At 44.4% G+C, this 21662-nt stretch overlaps 1 protein-coding gene across 2 annotated transcripts in view; it reads right to left on the reverse strand.

Annotated features, from left to right (window-relative positions):
• The window catches only part of MAPKBP1 (mitogen-activated protein kinase binding protein 1), a gene marked incomplete at its 3' end in the record, with an annotated part of 99679 nt that overhangs the window by 62833 nt on the left and 15184 nt on the right, over nucleotides 1-21662 (reverse strand). For both annotated transcript variants that reach the window (XM_082317025.1, XM_082317024.1), the window contains exon 3: nucleotides 6709-6800. In XM_082317025.1, the coding sequence (XP_082173151.1) occupies nucleotides 6709-6800 (92 nt within the window). The remainder of the gene's footprint in view (nucleotides 1-6708; nucleotides 6801-21662) is intronic.

The raw sequence follows: 21662 nt of genomic DNA on the forward strand, positions 1-21662 counted from the left end.
TGATTGCTACCTGTCAAATCTCACAGGCCAACAGCAAAAGAGCAGGGGAGAGGTCTTAGCCCTCTTAAATCCACCTCTGCAAATTAAAATATCAAAGTTATGATTCTTTGGCCTGAGAATAAAGCACTGTTGCAAAGGGGATCTCCATTCTCTCGTCCCAAGTACAGAGTTTGCTCACTTGCCAGAAACTAAGGCTGCGTTAGCCTTCCTCAGCCCACCCTCCCTGTCTAATCTATATTAATAAAAGCAAGGAGTGAAGGGCAGTATTTCACACTTCAGGTCTTCATGCCTCAGTGCAGATATGCTCCAGTGGGTATTTAAGACAGGGAGATTTAAGAGTTAAACAGAGTATTCCTGCATCTTTCCGAGAGATCTGCTATTGCTGGGGAAGGAAAGGGAGGGAAGGGTTTGGCTACTTTTCATCATCTTTTTGGACACTTTCAGGACACTGAAACCTGGTGGTGTTGCCTCTTGGCACAGAAAAATTGGTTTGGTTTGGTTGTAATGGCCCAACTCAAACCCAGCTGCAGTCACAGCTCTTCAATTCAAATTGTGTTTAAATCTCAATGAAGGGGATTTTCTTATCTTCCTCTCCGGGTCCACCACCACAATTGTGCCAGCTGGAAAGTCTCCGCAGATGGCATGTACAAGCACAGTAGCTTCACAGAAGAAATGCATTAACAACAGTCCGGATTCCTGGGAGACAGGGAGGGGAAAGAGGTCTAACGCTTGAAAGGCAACTGTCCCGTTTTAAAGAGGACAAAGCAAACTGCCTCTGGTGTGGCCAAAGATACTGAAATTTGCTTTGAACCGTAGATGAGAACTTCTCTTTATTTTAGGGTAGATTTCTACAGTCTTTACAAACCCACAGGATTCTCCTTTAGAAAAGAACATACAAAGAAAGCCCAGAAATTCTACTTCAGAGGTTTGGGTAAAGTAAAACTGAAGGAGCCAGCACCAGCAGAACTGGATTTATCTACTGGCAACCCAGCAGTTCAAGTATTTCAGTGTCCCTTTACCCATTCAAGCTGCATTTGGGATACAGCCCAATAGCATTAGCATTTATGCTAAGGAAAAATTAGTGAAGAACTGTACCTGCACAGAGCAGTAGAGCTTTGCACAAACTGCACATGTACCAAAAGGTACACTGGGCCTATGAAGAAGTGGATTCCTTCTGTGTACCTACAGCTTTCTAAAGGCAACTACCATTGTGGCATCCAAACAAAGTGATCAATTAGTTAAGAAAAACATGCTCTGAAATAAGGCAGGAATACTTGCCATCTTAGAAATTAGGATTTCACTGTCCATGTAGCGACCAATACTAATCTGGCCACGATGGTCGTAAGTCTTGAAAAGATCCCAGTTCAGAACAGCATTTTGCCTCGTTCACCGGCAGTCATCTACTATATCTGCCTCTTACAATTCATTCCTGTACCCCACTGACCAATACCTTCCACTTTAAAGACAAAAGAAAGAGCAAGGCAACATCATGCCTGGTAAAGTTACACAATGTTTATCCTAAATGTTATTCTTCCATTGTGGGTTATAAGCAGCTTAAGGTAAAGGGAAATTGTTCTAAGCTGGTAATTTATTATGTTGTGCAGTAATCTATGTATATAATACTGGAAAACGATGATTAAAACTTTCCAAGAGACTCCACATGTGGATGGGCTGGAAACCACTTAGCCTTACGCTCTATCTACTGGAACTGGAAAGAGGTATTTGGGAGCAAACCAACAACCACTCCTGGAAAAGAAAAATCCTCACTCTTTCAGCTTCCAGTGGGACTTACCACTCAATTGTGTGAGACAGCTCCACACGTGCTGAGCAGACTCCTGGCTGGATTAAAACCAATTCACTCATTTCCCTCTGTGCTCCTCCCCTTCCTCCCTTTGCTGTGACACAGACCCTGGTCACTGCCCTGCCTGTGCAGGACCTGACACTTACCTCCCTGGATCCGTGGGCAGGGAGCCAAGAGGGGTATGACTCAGAAGGGCTGACAGAGTTAAGAGGCTTCCACTCAGTACTGCAAACCAGCCAAGGACAAGGGGTGGAACAGAGGGAGGCACAGTGAAACCAGAAGAGGAGACTGTGGCTCGATTCTGCTGCAGCACAGGTTGGCATGCGAGAGGCTGCTGCACTGACATCCAACATGCATGGCACAGTACCAGTAAAATAAAATTTGACCCAGACAGCTGTGCAGTTTTCTGATTTTGAACACATCATACCACTATTCACTCCTGAATAGTATTTGTCCTGTCTCAAAAAAAAAAAAAAAAAAAATCAAAGTGATAAAGCTGAAGCAAGAACAAGTCTAGCTCTTCAACAAGATCTCGTGCAAAAAGCAGCAGGAGAAAAGACTTAGTATCTTCATCTCTAACTTTGATCATATAGCTCCTTCTTTTATTGTCCCTCCCTTCCTATGTACAAACACGAGTGATTCATTCTGAAATGGTACAGAATACGGGGGCATCCAAATCATTTGTTCATCAAATTTACCATGCAGACACAGAGCTAGCCAGGGGCTGTGTCTGTACTGACTACAATAATTTCTGAGAGAAACTCAAAGAAACTCATTTCACAACCCATGTCTGCCTTTAGCAGGAGTTGCTGTATGTAAAGAGCTACGCTAGAGAGCTGAAGGGGAGGGAAGAATATGCAAGCTGAGACCGATCAACTCACTACATGTGCTATGCATCAAATACCAATTCCCCCAGCAAGGAACACTAATGTGAAAAATCCCTGACTTTTATCAGAGTGGCTAGGAATTGATGAGCAGAGCTGCAGAGCTAAAGAGAGGCTTGAGCTTGCCAGAATATAACAGAATAGTGTTTAAAAGACATTGCACACTGAACAACACAAAGCACTACTTTCCTGCTCCTATGGAGAAAAAGCACAGGCTGCTCTCTCAAGCAGGCAAGTGCCTCATGTGAAGACAAGGTTCCCAACCAGCTATCACGACCAACTGTGAGCCAAGGAAAGAATAAAGAGAAGCAAAATAAATCAGTCAGTCACACCAACCTATAAGGCTTAAAAAACAACAGCAAACACAACCCCAAAACAGATAAGCTGACTCAAGCTATCTGAGCAGCTGGTCTAGAATCTAAACGGACAGACATTCCCCCCCCCCCCCCTTTTTTTTTTTCCTTTTTTAATGCTAGTCATCCTCAGAGGATTTTCTTAGCTTTGTTTCCCTTCTTGTTTCTAGGAAACAGAACCTCAACTAGCTACTGAAAAAAAAAAAAAAAAAAAAAAGAGAATAAACCAAAATGAGAGAAGGGCAGGGAAAAAGCAAAGGGGGGAAAAGAATGAAAGGAAAGGAGAACATAGCATCAGTCCTGCCACAAGAAGTAAAAAATTCAGTACATTTCTGTCCCCCTCACTCCTCCAACAAAACCCAGTTTGTTACTCACTGCATAACCCTAACAGAGATCAAATTAAGCAACTTTGGGTTTATTTCACTTGCCAGCATAAGAACAGGCAAGTGCAGGCAGCAGTTCTAAGACCTTTGGAGAGGATGTAATTTTCTCTCTTATGTTGTCTTATCTTCCAAGACAGCAGCCTTATATGAAAGTGGTGGCCTAGAATATCTGCAGCATGAGGTGCCTTTAGCCTTTATGGCAGACACGAAGAAAAAGCCTCCTATAACACAAGCATCCCACCAAAACAATACCAGGGTCAGCAAAGCTGCTGTCACACACTGCCAGAGCGAAAGCCTCATTATGGTCAAAGAAGAGAAAGGATAAAAGGTTCAAAAGCCAGTGAGAAGGAAAGAAAGTAATAATGTAACGCTCAGCTCTTTGGCACCATTGTGGAGTTGGAACAAGCTTGGGCTGCATTGGGAACTGCTTCTTTCAAGAGATTCAGAAACTTTTCAGGAGATTCAGAAACTCCAGGAAAGAGAAAATCCAGAAAAGCAATCATACTAAAAAAAAAAAAAAAAAAAAAATTACTTTAGGCAAAACCAGAGACCAGAGTTAAGATTCCGCTCAAAGAACACCAAAGCTTCTCATGCACAAGTCCTCATTCACATACACGTTCGTACGCCTGGTGTGGATGAAGTCAGGATGCCTGGGGCAACTGTTTTGATCTCAACCAAATGAGTCCAGGTATGTTGAAAGTGTTCTCAGGAAAATACAGAGTTGTTACGTAAATTCAGCTTTTAGGGGTAGGACAGACCGGAGCAGCAAAGCATCTGCATGTCAGGACTGCAAAACCTCAGTAGATGAGCAGAGGGCTGAGGAAATCACTGGAGTACCTGGAGCACAGCTGAAGATGACCAAGTTGCCTGGACAGGTCATGAACCAACTGTGCATGAGCCATAGCCAGTCTACTACATCAGCTTCACATAAGAAGCTTCTGTGTCCAGTAAATTCAAACAAGTAGAAACAAAGATAAACAAAATAAAGCCAATCTACCAGAAATACCAGGGTTCTTCCAAATCAAGAGAAATTCACTGGAAATGAGAATGGGGAAAAAAACCAAAAACTACCATTAACAAACTGAACTTGCATGAACTTAGTAAGGTCTGCACCAGTACCCCTCTCATGTTTTGATTCCTTAACTAATGCTAGTTTTGTTAGAGATTGTCTTGACTGCAGCAAATCACAACAGCATCACAAAACAGGCCAGCCATGGCACAAATACAGCAAGTCATATAAGCCATTAAACAGTTACAACACATATCTGCCAGATTCCATAGGTTTCCTGCCCAGGCCGTGAGACTCTACCACCAACAAGTAAGAACAGGAATTCCCCTGTAAAGCCCTAAGGAACCCCATAACCTTTTAATTACCCAAAAGAATCCCCAGGTGTCCTCATGCTTGATTAAATCAATGTTAGGCACGCACAAGCTCATCAGAGGACATCGCTATCAACAAAACTAATCTATCTTTAGCTATGCAAAAGCCTAAAACATGTGTTTACTGCACTTGTTTTCTTCCCTCTCTCCTTGCCCTCTTCAAGCGTGAACATATTCAGTGTCAGAAAAGGTGCAGAAGAGGCAGCACACACTGGAATATATTTGCCTGGCTCCAAAGAGTTCAAGCATAAAGGATGCTGTCAAGCACAGATGTGGATCTCAAATTGTCTGCAGTTCAACAGACTGCCCACTGACAGAAAAAGAGGGAATGGGCAGAAATTAACACACATGAAATTCCATTTGAACATAAAGGAAAAAGAAAAGAAAAAAAACAAACACAGCTTTTTTTTTGCCTTTTTTTTTTTCATTACTGTGAGCGTAGCCAAACACTGGAACATGCTGCCCAGAGAGGCTGTGGAGTCTCCATCTTTTGAGGTATTCAAAAGCTGCCTGACCATGGTCCTGGGAAACCTGCTCTACGTGACCCTGCTTGAGCATGGGGGCTGGTCTAGATGATCTCAAGAGGTTCCTCCCAACCACGATGATTCTGTGAACTAGGATATCGCCAGAATGGGCAAAAATTTCTAGCTTGTTTTACTGACTCCATCTCTCATTTTGGCCACAAACACAGAATTCTTAACTGTTGCTAGCCTGTTTCTTGTACACTTGAAAATGTCATCTATAATTGTTGTGGAAGTTTCTTTCTTTCTAATTTTCTTCTAACTGTTTTCATGTCTTAAGAGTATGCCTATGCAACACCACTTGGAGATACTTCCTCTTCTCCTTTAGCTTGCTGACCAGCAGAATAAACTAGCTCAGAGGAAGAGCCAAGCTCATACGGACTTCTGCAACCCTGCCAGCTGGAGTATCCCCACGTAGTGCTACATTAGGCAGTGAAGGCTTTTCCTGAAGAGTCACTCTTCTGTCTTCCCAATCTATTCCCACTACAGTATCATAGCTTTTCATCTAAGTCATAGATATACCCCATCTCATCAGCCACGCTTCCATTGGCAGGGTAAAATGATTTTTCTCCCCTGCTTTTCAAAATGCCATCTATTATGAGACCTCTACCTGCCTCTTTCACAGTCCCTGTAAAAATTTTCAGGGGCTTCATTCTTTCAGACAAGTCCCATCCCACAGATCAGCAATAATGACATGTTCTGCTCCTCCATGGACACATGCCCTTTGGGTAAGCTCTGCCTTCAGCAAGATCAGGCTCTGGCCCCAGATGTCTATGACTTTGCTAAACGTGCAACTCAAAGCCACCTCTCCAGCCCTCAGCTATCCCCCTCTAGGTAGCTCTTTTGGCGTCTGTCAAAGTCTCCTTCTGGATATCTCTATTTGGACTTAGACCGTGGTTGATAGATGTGTTGCACTCCAGAGAACCCACATGCAAGAGGCTGTTAGCCTGAAATCTTTCTCTGCATTTGGGTGAGGAACACGGTAAGTCAAATTGCAGGGCATATACAAGAAGGCCTTTGTCAATTCACTGAAAGCATCACCTGCTCCATTAGGTACTCACTGGCTTGAGTATTGCATGGAGTTACATGCAAGTTCACCACACTACATAGTTTAAAAACCCACAATTTAACACCCAGCTTAGAGAAAGAAGAGGGAAAGGGGTTGCATTAAAATGGATCCCGTTAAAACTTGACAGATAAAATGCAATCCCTCTCCCTTGCCCATTACACTAACAGTGCTGAGTCTTATCATTGTCCAGTGTTAAAAGACTAAAGAATGGTAAATAGCCTCCCTAAAGAAGATCATGGTGGAAACACCCTGAATCTTTATGTTGATACATCAGTCCTGGTTCATCTTAGCTTTGAAGAACGCGGTTAGTGACTTACCCTGCTGGATAAGCAACAAGGCCAGTTCTGGGGTCGCAGGCTAATCCTCTGCCTCCTGACACAGTTATCCCCAACACCTTCTCCAAAGTCACCTAGCGCATGTGAAAAAGAAAACAAGAAGTTATTATGAAATACGAGTGCAGTTCAAATGGACCTATACACAAATGCTGATGGTCTGGTTCACACTGGCACTAAGAATCAAAGCTCCTAAATATTTGCTGACAAGTACCCAGGTACAGAAGCAACCCTGCTCAGTTTTCAACACAGGCACAGTAAAATACTGCTGGGGTACAGAGACGGAGTTATCAATCCACTGATTACTTTGTCTATGCCAGAGCATTGCAAAGACATAGGACTGCAAGCAGCAGATAGTACTGGTGAGAAGCTGGGATGCACATTCACTGCCCACTGATTCCCACCCTCCCAGCAAGAGCAGCAAACCACTTTCTCCAGAGCTCTTTCCCAAAAGTTGTTTCCAGGTTGACTCGTTCTCCTTATCTCCTCCATCCAGTGGTAGGTGGTTCAGCCTGGTCCCAGCCCTATATTCCTAGGAACTGAATAGTCAATTTTTCCCACAGTGCTTGAATTGGAAATCACATCCAGTAGATCAGGGCATTCCTCCCCAGGAATCTCAAGAGACAGAACAGCTTACATGACTGGGTTCACAAGCCCAAATACCAATGACCCATGCAAGAGACAGTAATTCAAAATGCTTGCTTTCCCCCCTGAGCAAAGATCTCAACTATTTTTAGGAAAAGAAAAGAAATGCAACTGGGAAGAGCCACTTGGAAGATACAAAGATTCATAGCCAGGCCTCTGTGGCAAGAAGCTGGGAAAAGCAAAAACAAAAGAGGAAAGGAGGGGGACAGATGGACATGACAGTATTTTGGGGAGCACTCCCTGGCAGAGAAAGCATCAGAATTTAGCAATTACTCCAAAGCAAAAGGTTGCCGTGGGATTACACTGCATAAAATCTCGTCTGTAGCAAGAAAGGACTCAACCTCTGAGCACAAACCAGTTCTCAGCCCTGGGGTTGTTTTGACCGGCACAAAATAATTCTCTTTCCTTTACATTTGCACAGCTTGATTTTATTTATTATACATTTGATGCATACATTCCTCCTCAGCATTGCTGTCCCTGCCAAACTGATGGATTTTACTGGGTCACGGTCTTCTGTTTTTAATTATCATCATCTAAGTTATATTTGGTTAAGGCCTTAAGGGCATGGACGCGGCATAAGAAGTTACTATTGTAATAATTACTACTATCTTTAATAGCTGCCCTGAAGACGAACATCTTGCCTTTATACCAGGATGGTGCACAAAAGGCAGGGGCAGGGCAGGTTCCCCACGCCACCGGGACCACACAGCTTATCAGACCGAAGGAGTTCAGCTGCAGGGTGAAGAAACAAAGGCTCACTGAGCTCATGGCCCAGGTTACTAGAGACAGGGACAGAAGTAACCCTCCACAGAGAACCACCTTGCTTCAACAGGTAAAGCAGGGCTGAGGTGGCACCACTTAAAGTGAGCCGTCCATGCTTTAGCTAGTTCAAATTTGGCCTGCCTTCAAACCAGTGACATGGAAAGAGTAAGGTTCATATCCCAGTCTCTGGAACAACATGGTCTTTTTTTCCCTTTTAGTAATAACATACCCCAGATTCCTTGAGACAGTATGAGAGAACACCAAATTGTCCCCTTCCCTTACAAAATGAGTATCTCTGGAAACATGGCTTTTACAGCACTCCATTGGATTTTTGTTTAGTATAAGAACATACAATTAAAAATCCATTTACAAATCCACTGGTAAAGAAAGGAAATAGTTTTGTTCCAGCTTAATGCTGGAACAAAAATGCTGGGGGCGGGGGTAAAGGAGTGCAGGAGGCTAGGAGGATATCTACTCTTCCAGGCTTGTTAACAATATTTCAAAACACATTTATTTTTAAAGCAGCCTCACAAATGCACAGAAAGAAGAACCCAGTGCTTCTACTGCTGAGATTCCAGCTCATATCAGCAGTTCCCAACCCATCGAACTAAGAGAGGTTTAAATTCCTATAGAAACCGCATTCTTGACAGCGAAGGAGGAAGTGGAAGAGACATGTGCCATCCAAGTGCTCCAATCTAGATAAGGCACCAATTGATGCTGTCAGCAAACACCAATTTAGCAATGCTGTACTTACACTGCTCAGTACAGGCTTTAGCTCAGGCTGGCTGTAATTGCAACTATCCTAAAAGGCTCTACTTGACCTTGACTATGCAGCTATTCAGCAGCAATTCAGCAACCTAATTTCACCAACAGGTACATTTTTGCTCTGTGAGGATGTACATTGAGCCTCTCAGTGTGCAGTCTTACGCCACAGCTGAGCTGATCTTACAGCTGCCTGCTCTGGAGGGGACAGTTCTTTCTTCCCTCATCCCACTCATCCCAATGACACTCCCCACCATTTCCCTTGCTCCAGCACTGGCATGGCAACTGCCTGCCCAGCAGGCCAAACCAGCAGAAAACTATATTGTAGTTTTTGTTTTCTGTTTGCCAGCCTAGGGAAACCACAAGGAGCTCAAAGCCACGTAAAAGAAAAACTGTCCCCTTTCACTGGCAACGGCATCAATCCAGCTGTACCTCCAAAACCCACCCTGTACTGGGTGGTGTGGAAAAATCTGCCCTCTCCTAGTCTTTGAGAGAGAAACTGAACAAGAGTACTAACTGATTCATCTTGGCACTCTTACCCCACCAACAGCAAAATGTCACACTTGCTCCAGCTTCCTCTCTCACTCTAGGGTCTGTGGAGGCCCCATGCTGCTCTGCCAACAGACTATTTGCGGCAATGCTAGGAGGTGGAAAGTCTACCTTTCTCTTATGGTCAGCACACAGCTTGACACAAAAGGAGTAGCTCAGTCTTCAGGTTCAATTATTCTACCGCCAGTGAGCATCTTGTGACCTCCAACAGATCACTCGTTCCATTAGAAAAAGACAACTCTCAAGGCCATACCGCTGGTATTGATAGACCTAGTGCCACAGAAACAGATACCTGTGTCCAGAGACTCATAAATAACTTTCTGAAAAAGACTCCACATCTTTTGCTCCTAGTTTTAGCTTTAAAACTTTCCTAATGTAAAGAGGCTGAAAGGCAACCCCATGAGCCTATCCAATGGATGCTCTTACAACACCTCCACATTATAATCCTTGAGTACTAAAACCAACTTGCTTTGAAAAGGAGTATATGCAAATTCAAAATTTGGTCTTACGACACTTGTGAGCTCCACTCTTACCACCCTGCCCACAATACACCACAGCTTTATCCCCATGACCAAGCTCCAGACTAGGTGACATAAGAGCAAGAGATAGTCAGTCACTTGTCACAAAACTTGACAGAAGAATGAAAAACATTTCAGCGAGAAAAAACAGTAGGCAACAACCCAGTATAAATTGGATTCCTCTCAACTTGCCAGCTAATACAAAGAAATTGCTAATATAGTTAATTAGGGCAGGAGCACACCAACTTTAACTTCCTAATCTGCAATTAAGATTTGTCAGCAAAGGGCAAATTTGCAGATACAGGTCTGCCACCTCTGAAGTTACAACTTACAACAAGGTAGGAACCCACCTCCTCATGCGGCAACTGCAGTCTCCCAGTCCTACACAGCCATAACCACTGCCATTCATACAAGCCTCCCAGGTGGTACTTCAGTACATCCCAATTCAGAAATAAATTCCCTGACACACCTTTCCAAGTCTGATCTGAGCTAACCACAGGACCTGGAGAGTCCCCCTGCAGATCTGAGACACCGTGTTCATTACCAGTAGCTCCCACGTTGGCGCAATTTGCTTCCCACAGTCGTCAGACATGTCACTGCTTGCTCAGGCCTTCACAGGCAATCAATGGGCCACCTCATCACCCTCATCCAAGCCTGGAAACAACTGCAAGATTAAACCTGTCATTTTGTGTGCCTAAATTAGAGGCACAGAGAGGAGGCCAGCTATCCACATTTGTTACTTCATCTCGAGGCTTCTATTAATAGTATTTGGCACTTTCAGTCAAGATTCTCTACACGATTTGCAAGTGTTATCAAATCGATCCACACACACCGTGCTTCTGCAGCTCACTTTTCATTGCTACTATCCCACCTGTAACCACCCCAGCTCCATTCCTTTAAGGTGAACTTTTTTTCGAATTTGGAGGCTCAATACACACCCTTAGGCACCAAAAACAGAATCAGCTGTGCAGCTAACACCTGTCTTGCAAAACCTGATATTCACCCATTTTACAGGCTTAAATCTAAATTTGGCTGCTTGGAGTTGCGCAAATGTGCATAGAAATTTTAGTGCCTAAGCAGATCACTTACCCTGTTCCTTCCACGTCAGATCCCAAGATCACCAGATAGTTCCCACACCTGGTAGGACCAGACCAGAAGAGTCCTGAACTGCAGGACTCGAGGAACCGACAGGTATTCACGGCAGCCAGGCCTTCCCAGGGAGAGGGGCCTTGCTGCAGCCCAATCCCACCTGGAAGTCAAAGGGCATGTCTGAGAGCAGCCCCTGCTTCCCACGCAGCACGAGGGGAAAGCCCATAGTTGTGTGACAAAGCTATGCCACCTCTGCCTTACTACTGAAGTGCAGATAATCCTTTCAGAAAGCCTGGTCTAAACAGCCCTGGCCAGCCTTGTCCGTCTTTTCAGGAAACAAGATGCATGACCAGCTGCTCCCAGCTCACAGAGAGCGAGTTTCATACTTGCACGAGCTCTTTCTGTTATTTTGAGGAAGTTACCACAAGCAGTTGTTTCCACATGTTAAAAGAACAACACAAATCCTTGAAGGATCAGCCCAGCTTCAGCCCCCTGCAAACACTCTCCTCCATCCCATCATTTGCATCCCTTTGGGACTGTCTACGCTTCAAAGCCACGCAGGAGGTACAGGAGGCAAACACTGTGGCCTGTACATCTAGGGAGCACGCTGTTAGAAAGCAACAGTAAATACACCCAGCGCAGTAATAATTTCCACCAAAATGGGTGCCAAAAGGGACAACCTAGTCACAGTGATAGTCCTGCCTGACCTGAGCTCACAGGTACTCTCCCTCCAGTTGCACTGTTCTACTACTGAGCCACTGCTGCTGGGTCGGAACTCCTGTGTCTATACCTGCTTGCCCACCAGCAGACTTCTGCAGTCTGGCTTCACCTTGAAGAAAGAAAGGAAAAGAAAATTTCAAGGGAAAGCCATTTTTAACACCAGGCATCCCTCAAAGACTTTTAACTGTAGGCCAAATGATGCTGCTACTCACCCCAACACCCTCCCCAGGCCAGCAAAATACTGGCCCATACTCATATGCTCATACCCCATACTCATATGCTCAAGAAATTAAAGAGTGTTCTGACTCCATCACCTCACCTCCTGCCTTCTAATACTACCCACATTCTCTTCTGGGCCCCAAAACTCATCATTCTCTGTAAACGCAATTTATTTAAGCATGGAAATAAAGAAGCAAAGCATTTGAGAGGATACATGCAACTCTCCAGTGCTCAAAAAGACCACCAAGGAGAGAAAACTGGTGTTACTGTACAGGGCTGCCCATATGTCCCAGTACCTATGGCATTAGGCAGGAGGCTACAGCCTGAGAAAATCACAACCAACAAGCAGATGTGTCTTTTCCAGACTTCATGAGACTGGCCATCTTGGATCAGACAGTGTCTAGCCCTGGTTCCTGTTTCCATTTGCAGCCATAAGTGAAGGAGGAAAGTCAGAAAGAACAGTATCATAAACAAATGTATAGATAAAGTTTAAGAGCAGGGAAAGCAAATTGGATTCTTTCTCACCTCCTGTCAATCTCCCAGTCTCAAAATAGATATTCGCAGTTTTTAACCTACTTCAGCAGAGTTCTCTACCATTAACTTATCCACTATGTCTTTAAAAGCTTGGCATTCACAACATCTTTTGGCAAGGAACTCCACCAGTCTGGTACACGTTGCAAGAAGAACCATATTTCATTGCCTGTTTTAAATCTGACTTCTATTAGTTTCATTTGATGTGCCTTAGTTCTTGTATGGGAAGAGAGAGTGAATAGACAATCGCCACCTACCATCTTTAGGTGGCTCATGATTTTGTAAGGAGCTATGCTATCACCCCTAAGTCATCTGTGTTCCAAGGACAAGAGTCTTCACTTAGTTTATGGCTCTCTTGAAAGCCATTTCATATCTTTGATCAGCTCTGACGGTCTTCTGTGAGCCACCTTTCAGGTCCACTATAGCCTTCCTGAGATGAAAGAGGAAAGACTACATACAGCTTTCAAGGAGTGGTCGCAGCAAGTGTTTACAGAGCAGAATAATATAGTCTTCAGTTTTGCTCACCATTCTTTTTTCCCATTAATACCTTACACTCAATCTGCCTTTTTGACATCTAAGATCATTTACAGACAGCAGTGAAGAGGTCACCCTGCTCAACAAAGTCACAGATAAGAACCCCTGCTGCTTTGCACTTGGAAACTCATCCCCCATTCTCTCCTCTCTGCTCCCCTATGGAAAGGGAAATCCTGTTCTTGAATCAACAGTTTGATTTCAACTTCCCCCTTCCTCTCCTTGCCTTTGTGAGCACTTATTCATGAACAAGAGCATCCTCAGAGGGGGTTCTTGCAGCACAATTATTCCATTCCACTCCAGAATGGCTACTTCAGTAAACATCCACATGCAGACAAGTTCTATTTTAAAAGCCTTCCCATGGGCCTGTGTATAACACAGTTAACGTTTGAATCTATTTAATTAACCAGCGGCATTCAGTCAGCATGAAAAGACAACATCCATCAGAGTTCATCTATCATCCACTGCACAATGTGCCTGCCCTCATCCCTCTCCTGCCTGGATGTGGGCATATTTAATAATGTATATGCAAAGGCACGCGTTCCTGAGAAAGTGGTGGACACGGAAATCCCAGAGATACATAATCCATGAGGGTTCCTTTGAAAAGCCTTCCCTGGCACATCAAGTAATCAGTTACCGTCTTGTCTGAAGAGCAGCTACATAATCATCTGTTCTTTTGCCTTTAAAAAGATGCTTTAAGGACTCGACTTGAGACCCCAATACTCTTCAGTCCTGGCAATACACTGACACAGAGAGCTCCAAAATCAGGCCCACGTTTCACAACAGCACTGTGCTTTTCACATCCATCTCCCTATATTCTGCTCACAGAGTTTTCAGCACTGCTGCACACACTCCAACGTGTTTTCCGTGCTGCAACATAGCAAAGTTGTTATCAATGCACTCCAGCATCCAATACGTGAAAATGCATCGTAGCTGGACATTGTCAGCGTCAGCATTTAAGAAATAGCCATCTATTTCTTACATAAGTGAAATTTGATACAGAGTGCCAAATCTCACAGCTGGCCCTGTTTGTACATCTCTCCTGCCGCCCCTGAGCCCCACCGCAAAAAAGCACGTTTAACCTCCAGGGACCAGCACACACGTTGTAGGCTCTAATCCACCATCTGAACATGCTGTCTGATCTCCTGTTACTGCTGCAGAAAAATAAAGGCTTGAAGTTTTACATTTAGCTCTGCTGTGCTTCTTTTGGCACATTAAACACAGAACGCTAATTACAGTATAGTATTCTACTTAAGGGGCTGTCAGCATTTCCACTGCAAAGCCTTCATTTTAGGGCTTTATAGCACAGCTGTGAAATATTAATTTTGCACTTGAGCTTGACAGGCAAAGGTCTGGCTTTGGCACAGGTTCCTCTGCCTGTTTGTTTTTTCGGGAGTTGGGGTTTTTGTTGTTGGTCTGGCAGGGGGAGAGCTGAAGACGGGTGGATGGAATTAACTGCAGGGCATGTTTGACTTACAAGAGAACACAAAGGACACCACCACCCAGCTTCACAGTTGGTTTCTGTTCCTCACCTACATAATGCCTCCCCCTGGTTTTGTATGTGCACATAGAATATGCATTTTAAAAAGCTTTTTCAAAAGGCTTTTCTATCCTCTCCCTCCTCTCCAACCAGAGCCTTCTCTCCCTCAGCATCCAGTGCAAGCAAAGAGTACTGTCCTGACAAGCATGGAGACTGAAAATATTCCACCTGCAAAAGCAACAGTAGTAAGGTAAGCTCCAACACACAACCAACTCAGGATGCCTCTGCCTTGACAGAGCAGCCTCCATGTCTCCTGCAGTAAGTTTCACAAGCCTTGCTCACTGCCTCCATTGCAGACTCATACCAATTGCCTAATTGACCCTCTAGGAACTACTCCAAGACCATCAAGCTGGTTTCATGCAATCCACCACACAGATCTGTTGCAACATTTCAAGGTGTTTCCAGCCAATGCTCAATTTGAAGCAGTATTCATGGGGTGAAAGGATTCAGAGCTACACCTGACTACTGAACAGGTCCTCACATTTTAATTAATTTAAAAAAAAAAAACCAAAACCACACCTGACCAGAACATCATCATCTGCAACAAGTAGTTGCCAATTCTGGACAACTGGATTTCAAGATAACCGCTTTAAGAACATCAGGGAATGATCTCCCACAACACTATGACTGACGCACCTTGGCACAAGAGTGGCAAGGGTAGAAACCGACTTGTCCAAAGGTTTTGAATCACTGAGTTATGGGAAGCATTACATTACATTCATAAACCTGCACAAAAGTGGAGGCAGGGGGGCAGTTCTAATGGAATGCTGAGCCCCAGCCCTAATGGCTCTCCCAGGTGTCACTACAATGGTTGTGCAAGGGTGTGCACACACATCTATTAAAAATGATCCAGGCAGTTGAGAGAACAGGGAACAAAACAGGGATGGAGGTGGAAGAAAGGGAACGTGAGCAACCCAGGGCCCCTGCAGGCTGTCTTTCCACGTGCGCCTGCACACAGTGTGCGTGCGTTTGTCCATCTCTCCACACAGCCTCTCTTGCCTGCTCTCCCCTCCTGGCCTCCCCACCGTGCTTTCAGTCTGATTCCAGCTGTCAGGACTGCATTCCTGTCCTGTCAGCCCCAGCTGTCGGGGTCTACGTGCTGAATCTGCACTCCGACTTCTTCTCCATGCACCTGGAGCAAGGCAGTCCCAGGGAGGCCATAAATATCGTTGCACAGCCCTGGGGAAGTGGGTGGGAGGCTATTAAAAGCACCTCGACTGGGAACCCTAGCGAGGGCACTCAGAACTGACAGCAGCACACATCTGCAAGTATCCCTGTCACCTGCAAAAGAGGATACATAAAGGGTTAATTTCCTACCAGCTTCTGCAGCATGATCTAGCCATCATTAAATAATTACCTTCTGTTTCTTCACTTAACACCAGCCTTATCCCCCAACCTTCTCTTCCCTACCCCCACAGCAAGGTCCAGTTTCTTCTAAAATATTGCAGGGATGAAGAAAGGCACATGTAACCTTATCAACCCTGGCTAAAGACATGGCAAGCAGCAACTTCTCCTCCTTCTCCCATTCAGCCATCATTCTCACTGTAAAAGCAGCCCCAACTCAGATTTTCATGAGATTTCACAAAACCTTCAGAATATCTCAGCTTCAGAGATACAAATGCGGTAAAGGGACAAGGCGTGGAGTACGTGTAAATTGTCCACTTTTGTCAGTGTTGCGATGATGCTATTTTGACTTTGGTGTGGGGTATTCTTTTTGTTGATGTAAGCAAAGTTTGTGAAGATCGTGTGTGAATGTGTACTTTAAAAAAGAAAGAGCGACATCAAACAGGCTACTGGTTTGCTGGCACATAAAGAGTCAATCCTGATTTATTCCAGACTAAGCATCTGCACATGGAGTCAATCGGACCAGCTCCCTGGGCAGGCGAGCCCTATGGGACACAACAGAGATGCATCCTGTGTGGGCAGGCTTCAAAGAAGCCATTCCTTGAGCTCTCAGGACCTGGAATTGTGCAGGATCACTTCTTCACAAGGAACAGATTTTTTCAATTTGCAAACGTGCATTACTTTTTCATAAGGAAAGAAATACAAGACTTTACGAAGGGGGTGCTTTTGCCCTCCCACATAGGCAATTTGTCAAGCTATTCCTTCTTTGTAGTAGAAAAAGGAACTAATTCACCTTCCCCTGCATGGAGAACTGTCTGTAAGAGGATTAGGTACAAGCGAGGACTTGCAATGCTCCCTCATCAATCTGTCCCAACAGTGGAGATCAAAGGAAGCAACTTTTGACTCTCTGGCAGTGTTATTCTTTGGTCTCCTCCAAATCCATGCACAGGGCCTGAATATAGGCAAAGAAAGTGCTTCAGTAAGAAGAAGTAAAAAAAAAAAAAAAAGTAAATACAGCTCCCTTGGGCAGCGTTTCAGTTACTCATATAAGGGTTTGAAATCAAGCAGGAACAAACGGTTCTCTCAGCGTAAGGGTCACTGTTTATCATCGTTAATCATCACTTCCCAGATAGGAAAGGCTCTTTCCCCTCTGTTTCGCCCAGGCTTTAGCACTCACGAGAAGCAAGAGACAAGAGCAAGGAAAAGAGCCAAACAGGGACGCGGGCATGGGCTGGCACGGCTGCTCCCTCTGCGGCTCTGCCAAAGTCCCTCTCCACAGCCCCGACCCCGAGCTGGGCCTGCTCCTAAATGCAAACAGCAAACGGTTAAAAGTCCACAGCTTTGTGTCAGAGATGAGCATCCACTCCAAGGAAACCGTGGCAGCTCCACATATCTCCTGGCTCCGGAGAAGTCAAACACATGGGCTATAACACGGCATTTCTAACACCGATACCACCATGACGAGGAGCTCCATCCTAAATCACCTTCTGCTGAACTCTATAAACAACGCATACGTTCAAACTAAACTTGGACACAGGGAAGACAGACTGAAAGAGAGGGCGCAGAAAGCCTTCCCCGCAGTTAACCCTGCCGAGGAGAGCCAGAGAAGGAAAGCCACATCTCAGCACTTCAAGAAAAGCACCATGTTACAACCCCCTTCCCCTTCATTTCTTCTCACTGGGGCTTATTTTTGGTATAAATGGATCCGTGCCCTGTTTGACGAGGCTTGTGGGGAGAACTTGGTGGCTGACCTTGAGTCCAAGAGTAGAAACACACAAGCTAGAGCTATGCAGGGTAAAGAAAAGCCTTTTGATCAGCCTGCCTGAGGTGACACTCATAATTCAGTTGTGATTTCTTTATTCACGCGCAACGCTCCATGCCAAATCAATCTATTTTTATCCTTCACCACTGATTTGCACAGCAGTTCTGTCCTAAAAGTCATCGACTGCAACTTCTAAATTGTGTCTCTGGATCTCATCCCTACCTACCCAGCCCTCATCGCCATGAGGGCAACCACACAAGTTTTTTGGAGAATGGGACAGCTGTAAGTAGTGTATTGAAGTTCCCAGGAAAGATTTAAAGAGACTCTCTGTATGTAAAAGCTTCATCTTTTTATGCCCAGATTCCTTACACAGAGCAGGTATCTCTCCCCTCCACAGGAGGTCAGAGAGCTCACCTCTCCCGGTGCCTGAAGGCTCCTGCCTGTAACACCTGAACCACTCCAGGACTAGACTCCTTGTCCTCCCACGCATGCATCTGCCTAAGACTGCAGTGATGCTATGGGGGAAAGTACATACTCGCATCCTCAGGGGATTAGAAAATGGTTTTGTTGTAAGCAGATTTAAATTATATTAAAAAACACTTATCAGCAATTTAAAAGATGCTAAGATTGGAATAAATACAACAGGAGGGACAGAGTGAGTACCCAGCATTTATCACACAGACAACATCCCTACAGAAGGAGGCAGGTGGTAAAGAGCTTATTCAGTCTTTCCCTAAACATTGTCTGGACTATTTAGTATTTGTTTCACAGTACTCACAAGAAGTCCCAACAAATATGAAGGCCTCCTGTGCTTACAGCAGGTAGCAACATGTACTCTCACACAGCTTGCAATCTATAACCAGACATAAGAGGACTAGGTGGCAAAAAACCAGAAACACTGAGGTAAAATGTCTTGATCATGGTCATGCAACACATTAGCAGCAGAGCTGGGAATAACCTCACCTCTCTCCCAAGTTCCAGCAGCTGTCTACTGCATGGACCATGCAGCACCATTGCTGTATCTCACTCCTGCTTGAGGCTAGGGACAGTATTTTTAAAGAATGCTTAAAAATGAATCAAAGGAAAGCACAAGAGACTTTTTTTTTCCCCAAAACCAATCAGGATATACAGAAAGAGCTACCCAAGCATCCTGCCCACCTCCAGCCACCACTCACTGCCTAGCTCTTGGCAGTCCCTTCCTGCACTCCTCCCTGCCCTCTGCCCTGAGGAATAAGCTTCTTACAAAAGAGCTTGCATCATCATCTGCCCTTCGTGCATCCTAGAATTAAGTAGCTCTTTGTATCTGTCAGTCAACATGCATATTGAGCACCCAAGAGATTTCTCCTGTCAGCCAGAAAGGAGACCATGTCCTCCAGGAGAAGTGATACATAGGAATGCAGGCCAAAGATTGAGAAAACAAACTTAAGAGAACAGCACAAGCACTGATTTCCATCATCTCCTCAACAACCCTGCTGCCACCTCCTCCTGTTCCCGTATGGCTGTAAAGTCCTTCACTGGTAATACAGTGTCCCCATCACTGCATCTGCTGCTCAGCCACTGGCACGGACAACTCCCGCAAGCCCTCATGTACTCACTCAGGTACACACCGCTGGGCCATCTTTCTGCTTCAAAGATGGAAACTGGTACTACAGGAGAGGCAATCATCATTCACAGTCTTTTCCAAACAGTTAAAACTTCTTGCAAGTTTTATGTCCTAGACCCAGCACCCCAAAGACCTGAAAAACTCCCTCTGCAAGTCACCAGCAAGAAATAGCATCGATTCTCTCTCCCTTACACACACACACAGAGGAAACCGCCACTAGACAATAAACCGCACAGAAAGATAAAAGGTTATAAAGACAACTACAAAGCAATCCTAAACAAACTCATTAAATCATTCATTCAGCCCACTTTCCTTCTTCACATACTTTGCCCTTAAATCACTTCTTCCTGTGATTTTTCCCAAGCACCTTTTCAGTTTCTTTTCCTGAAGGAAACAAAGTCTGTAAACAAGATGTACAATAGCCCAACATAAGCTGACTTATTTGAGGAGTTCATTAAAGGTGACTTAACAAAAAGAAAAAGGGAGCAGGCTACCATCTAAGTGACTTAAAACCCTGAAACAGGGGGAGTAATACTGGAAAAGCAGGTCTCCTCTAGCCTACATTTAGGCTCAGGAGCATGGGTAACTGGTAGAATTACCAAATATGAGAACTTGGAAAGTAAAATCACACTCAGAGGAAGCAATTTTTATCTACAGACTTAAAAAACCCTTTGTTACCACCTAGCTTCTGCCATACTTCTAAGAAAGCAAACCATTACAACTACCACCATTTCTTTACTGCCTTTGTTTAGAAATTCAGAAAGCCCTAGATCCAGGCACACAACCAACTCCTGTTCCTTCAACACTTCACAAAGTACTTCTGTTTTTACATGTTTAGTTCTTAGCAGAAATTCTGCTGTAAAAAGCAGAACACAAAAAAAGAGATTATGGAACTCCAGTCTTCAGCAAAGAGTCAATGCTCCCAAAGCATGATTTTCCGGTCAACAGTTTTAGACACATTCACCTACTCAGAAGCATTTAGCAGAATCTGTCTTGGTAGGAAATAACTTTGAGCAACACATGTAGTTCAGAAATACCTGAACTACTAGTCCTAATTACATTTCTACAGTTTAAACAAAGGATATAAGAAGCAGACAAACACTTGAAGGACAAGCAGTAAGACTGAACAGCAAAGCAACGCTTAAAGAGTCAGAACATCCCTGTTGACTGTCATTTGTACTGAACCACTAGGCTAACCCTGCTCAAACTGTATTTCATGTCCTCCAGCAAAAAGATAGCTATAAAGCTTCCACGCAGTTTCTGTCCACTCCTTGCTGTGGTGCACTGGCAGCTAGGTAGTGGGCAACAGCTGGACACAAGATTTACTCTCACCCCTGCACAGGAACTGGCCCCTGCGTGAAGCCAGGCTGCAATTCCCATCACCGACCAGAGAAGAGGTGTTGGATGAAACAGAGCTGATTGCCTGTCAGAGCTGTAAGAACGCAACTGATGATTTAGACTCTTAAAAAAAAAAGTTGCAGAAATAAATGATTGTAGAGAATTGTTCATGGAGCACTGAACCTGAAAATGTTCCCACCTGTCCACAATCTTGCCTCTCTTCTTCTAATTGTATCAGTCTGTTTAAGAAAAGACATTACTTCCACCTGCCAACCTTGCCTCTCTTACATTCTTAGAACACCACAGGTTGATACCTGCAATAAAGCACGTAGGAGACAATATTGTGCAAGGATCTGTTTACAAATCATCCAAAGACAAACAAGCACTTAGAGTTTAAAGATGGAATTAACACCAGCCACAAGTAAAGACTAAAACTGGCTGCTCAGTGCTTATCAGCACTTTCTGCTATTTCTATAGAGGTCACTTCCTACATTTCTTTTGGGTGAGATAAAAATCTATTAGTGACAGAAAGGACCACAGAAATCGGAACAATCTGCTGCAGCAGCCAAGCTGACCAAGCAAAGACTTGCACTGAACAATCTCGTACAAAGAACCAGAAAGGTACTTAGAAATTGCAGAATTTGGTTTGCTTCCAAGCACTGCCTGGAAGAAGTCCTATGCACAGTTCATATGGTTCAAAAGATGACAGCAGCATCTCGATGCACCTGTGAAGCACAGACACACAATCATGTCACTTCAAAATGCTGCTCCCTGCAATATGTCACAACATGATGACCAAAGCAACTAGAAGCTCCACAGGTACCCAGATTACTTGTCTAACAGCTAGAGGACAGAAGTGTCTGCCAGAAGAAGTTCAAGAAAACTCAGCAGCAGTTTCGGAGTCACAAGAATCCCACAGACTGTCACAGACCAAACCGCGTGGCTTTGAAGGACCAGGTCACTGCAAACTGAACTCTGTGGGGTTTCTGATGGATGTTCCACCAGAAGAGAAAAGAGCTGGGCAAC

The sequence above is a fragment of the Platalea leucorodia genome, assembly GCF_965183815.1.
Source record: "Platalea leucorodia genome assembly, chromosome: 7".
Classification (NCBI taxonomy): domain Eukaryota; kingdom Metazoa; phylum Chordata; class Aves; order Pelecaniformes; family Threskiornithidae; genus Platalea; species Platalea leucorodia.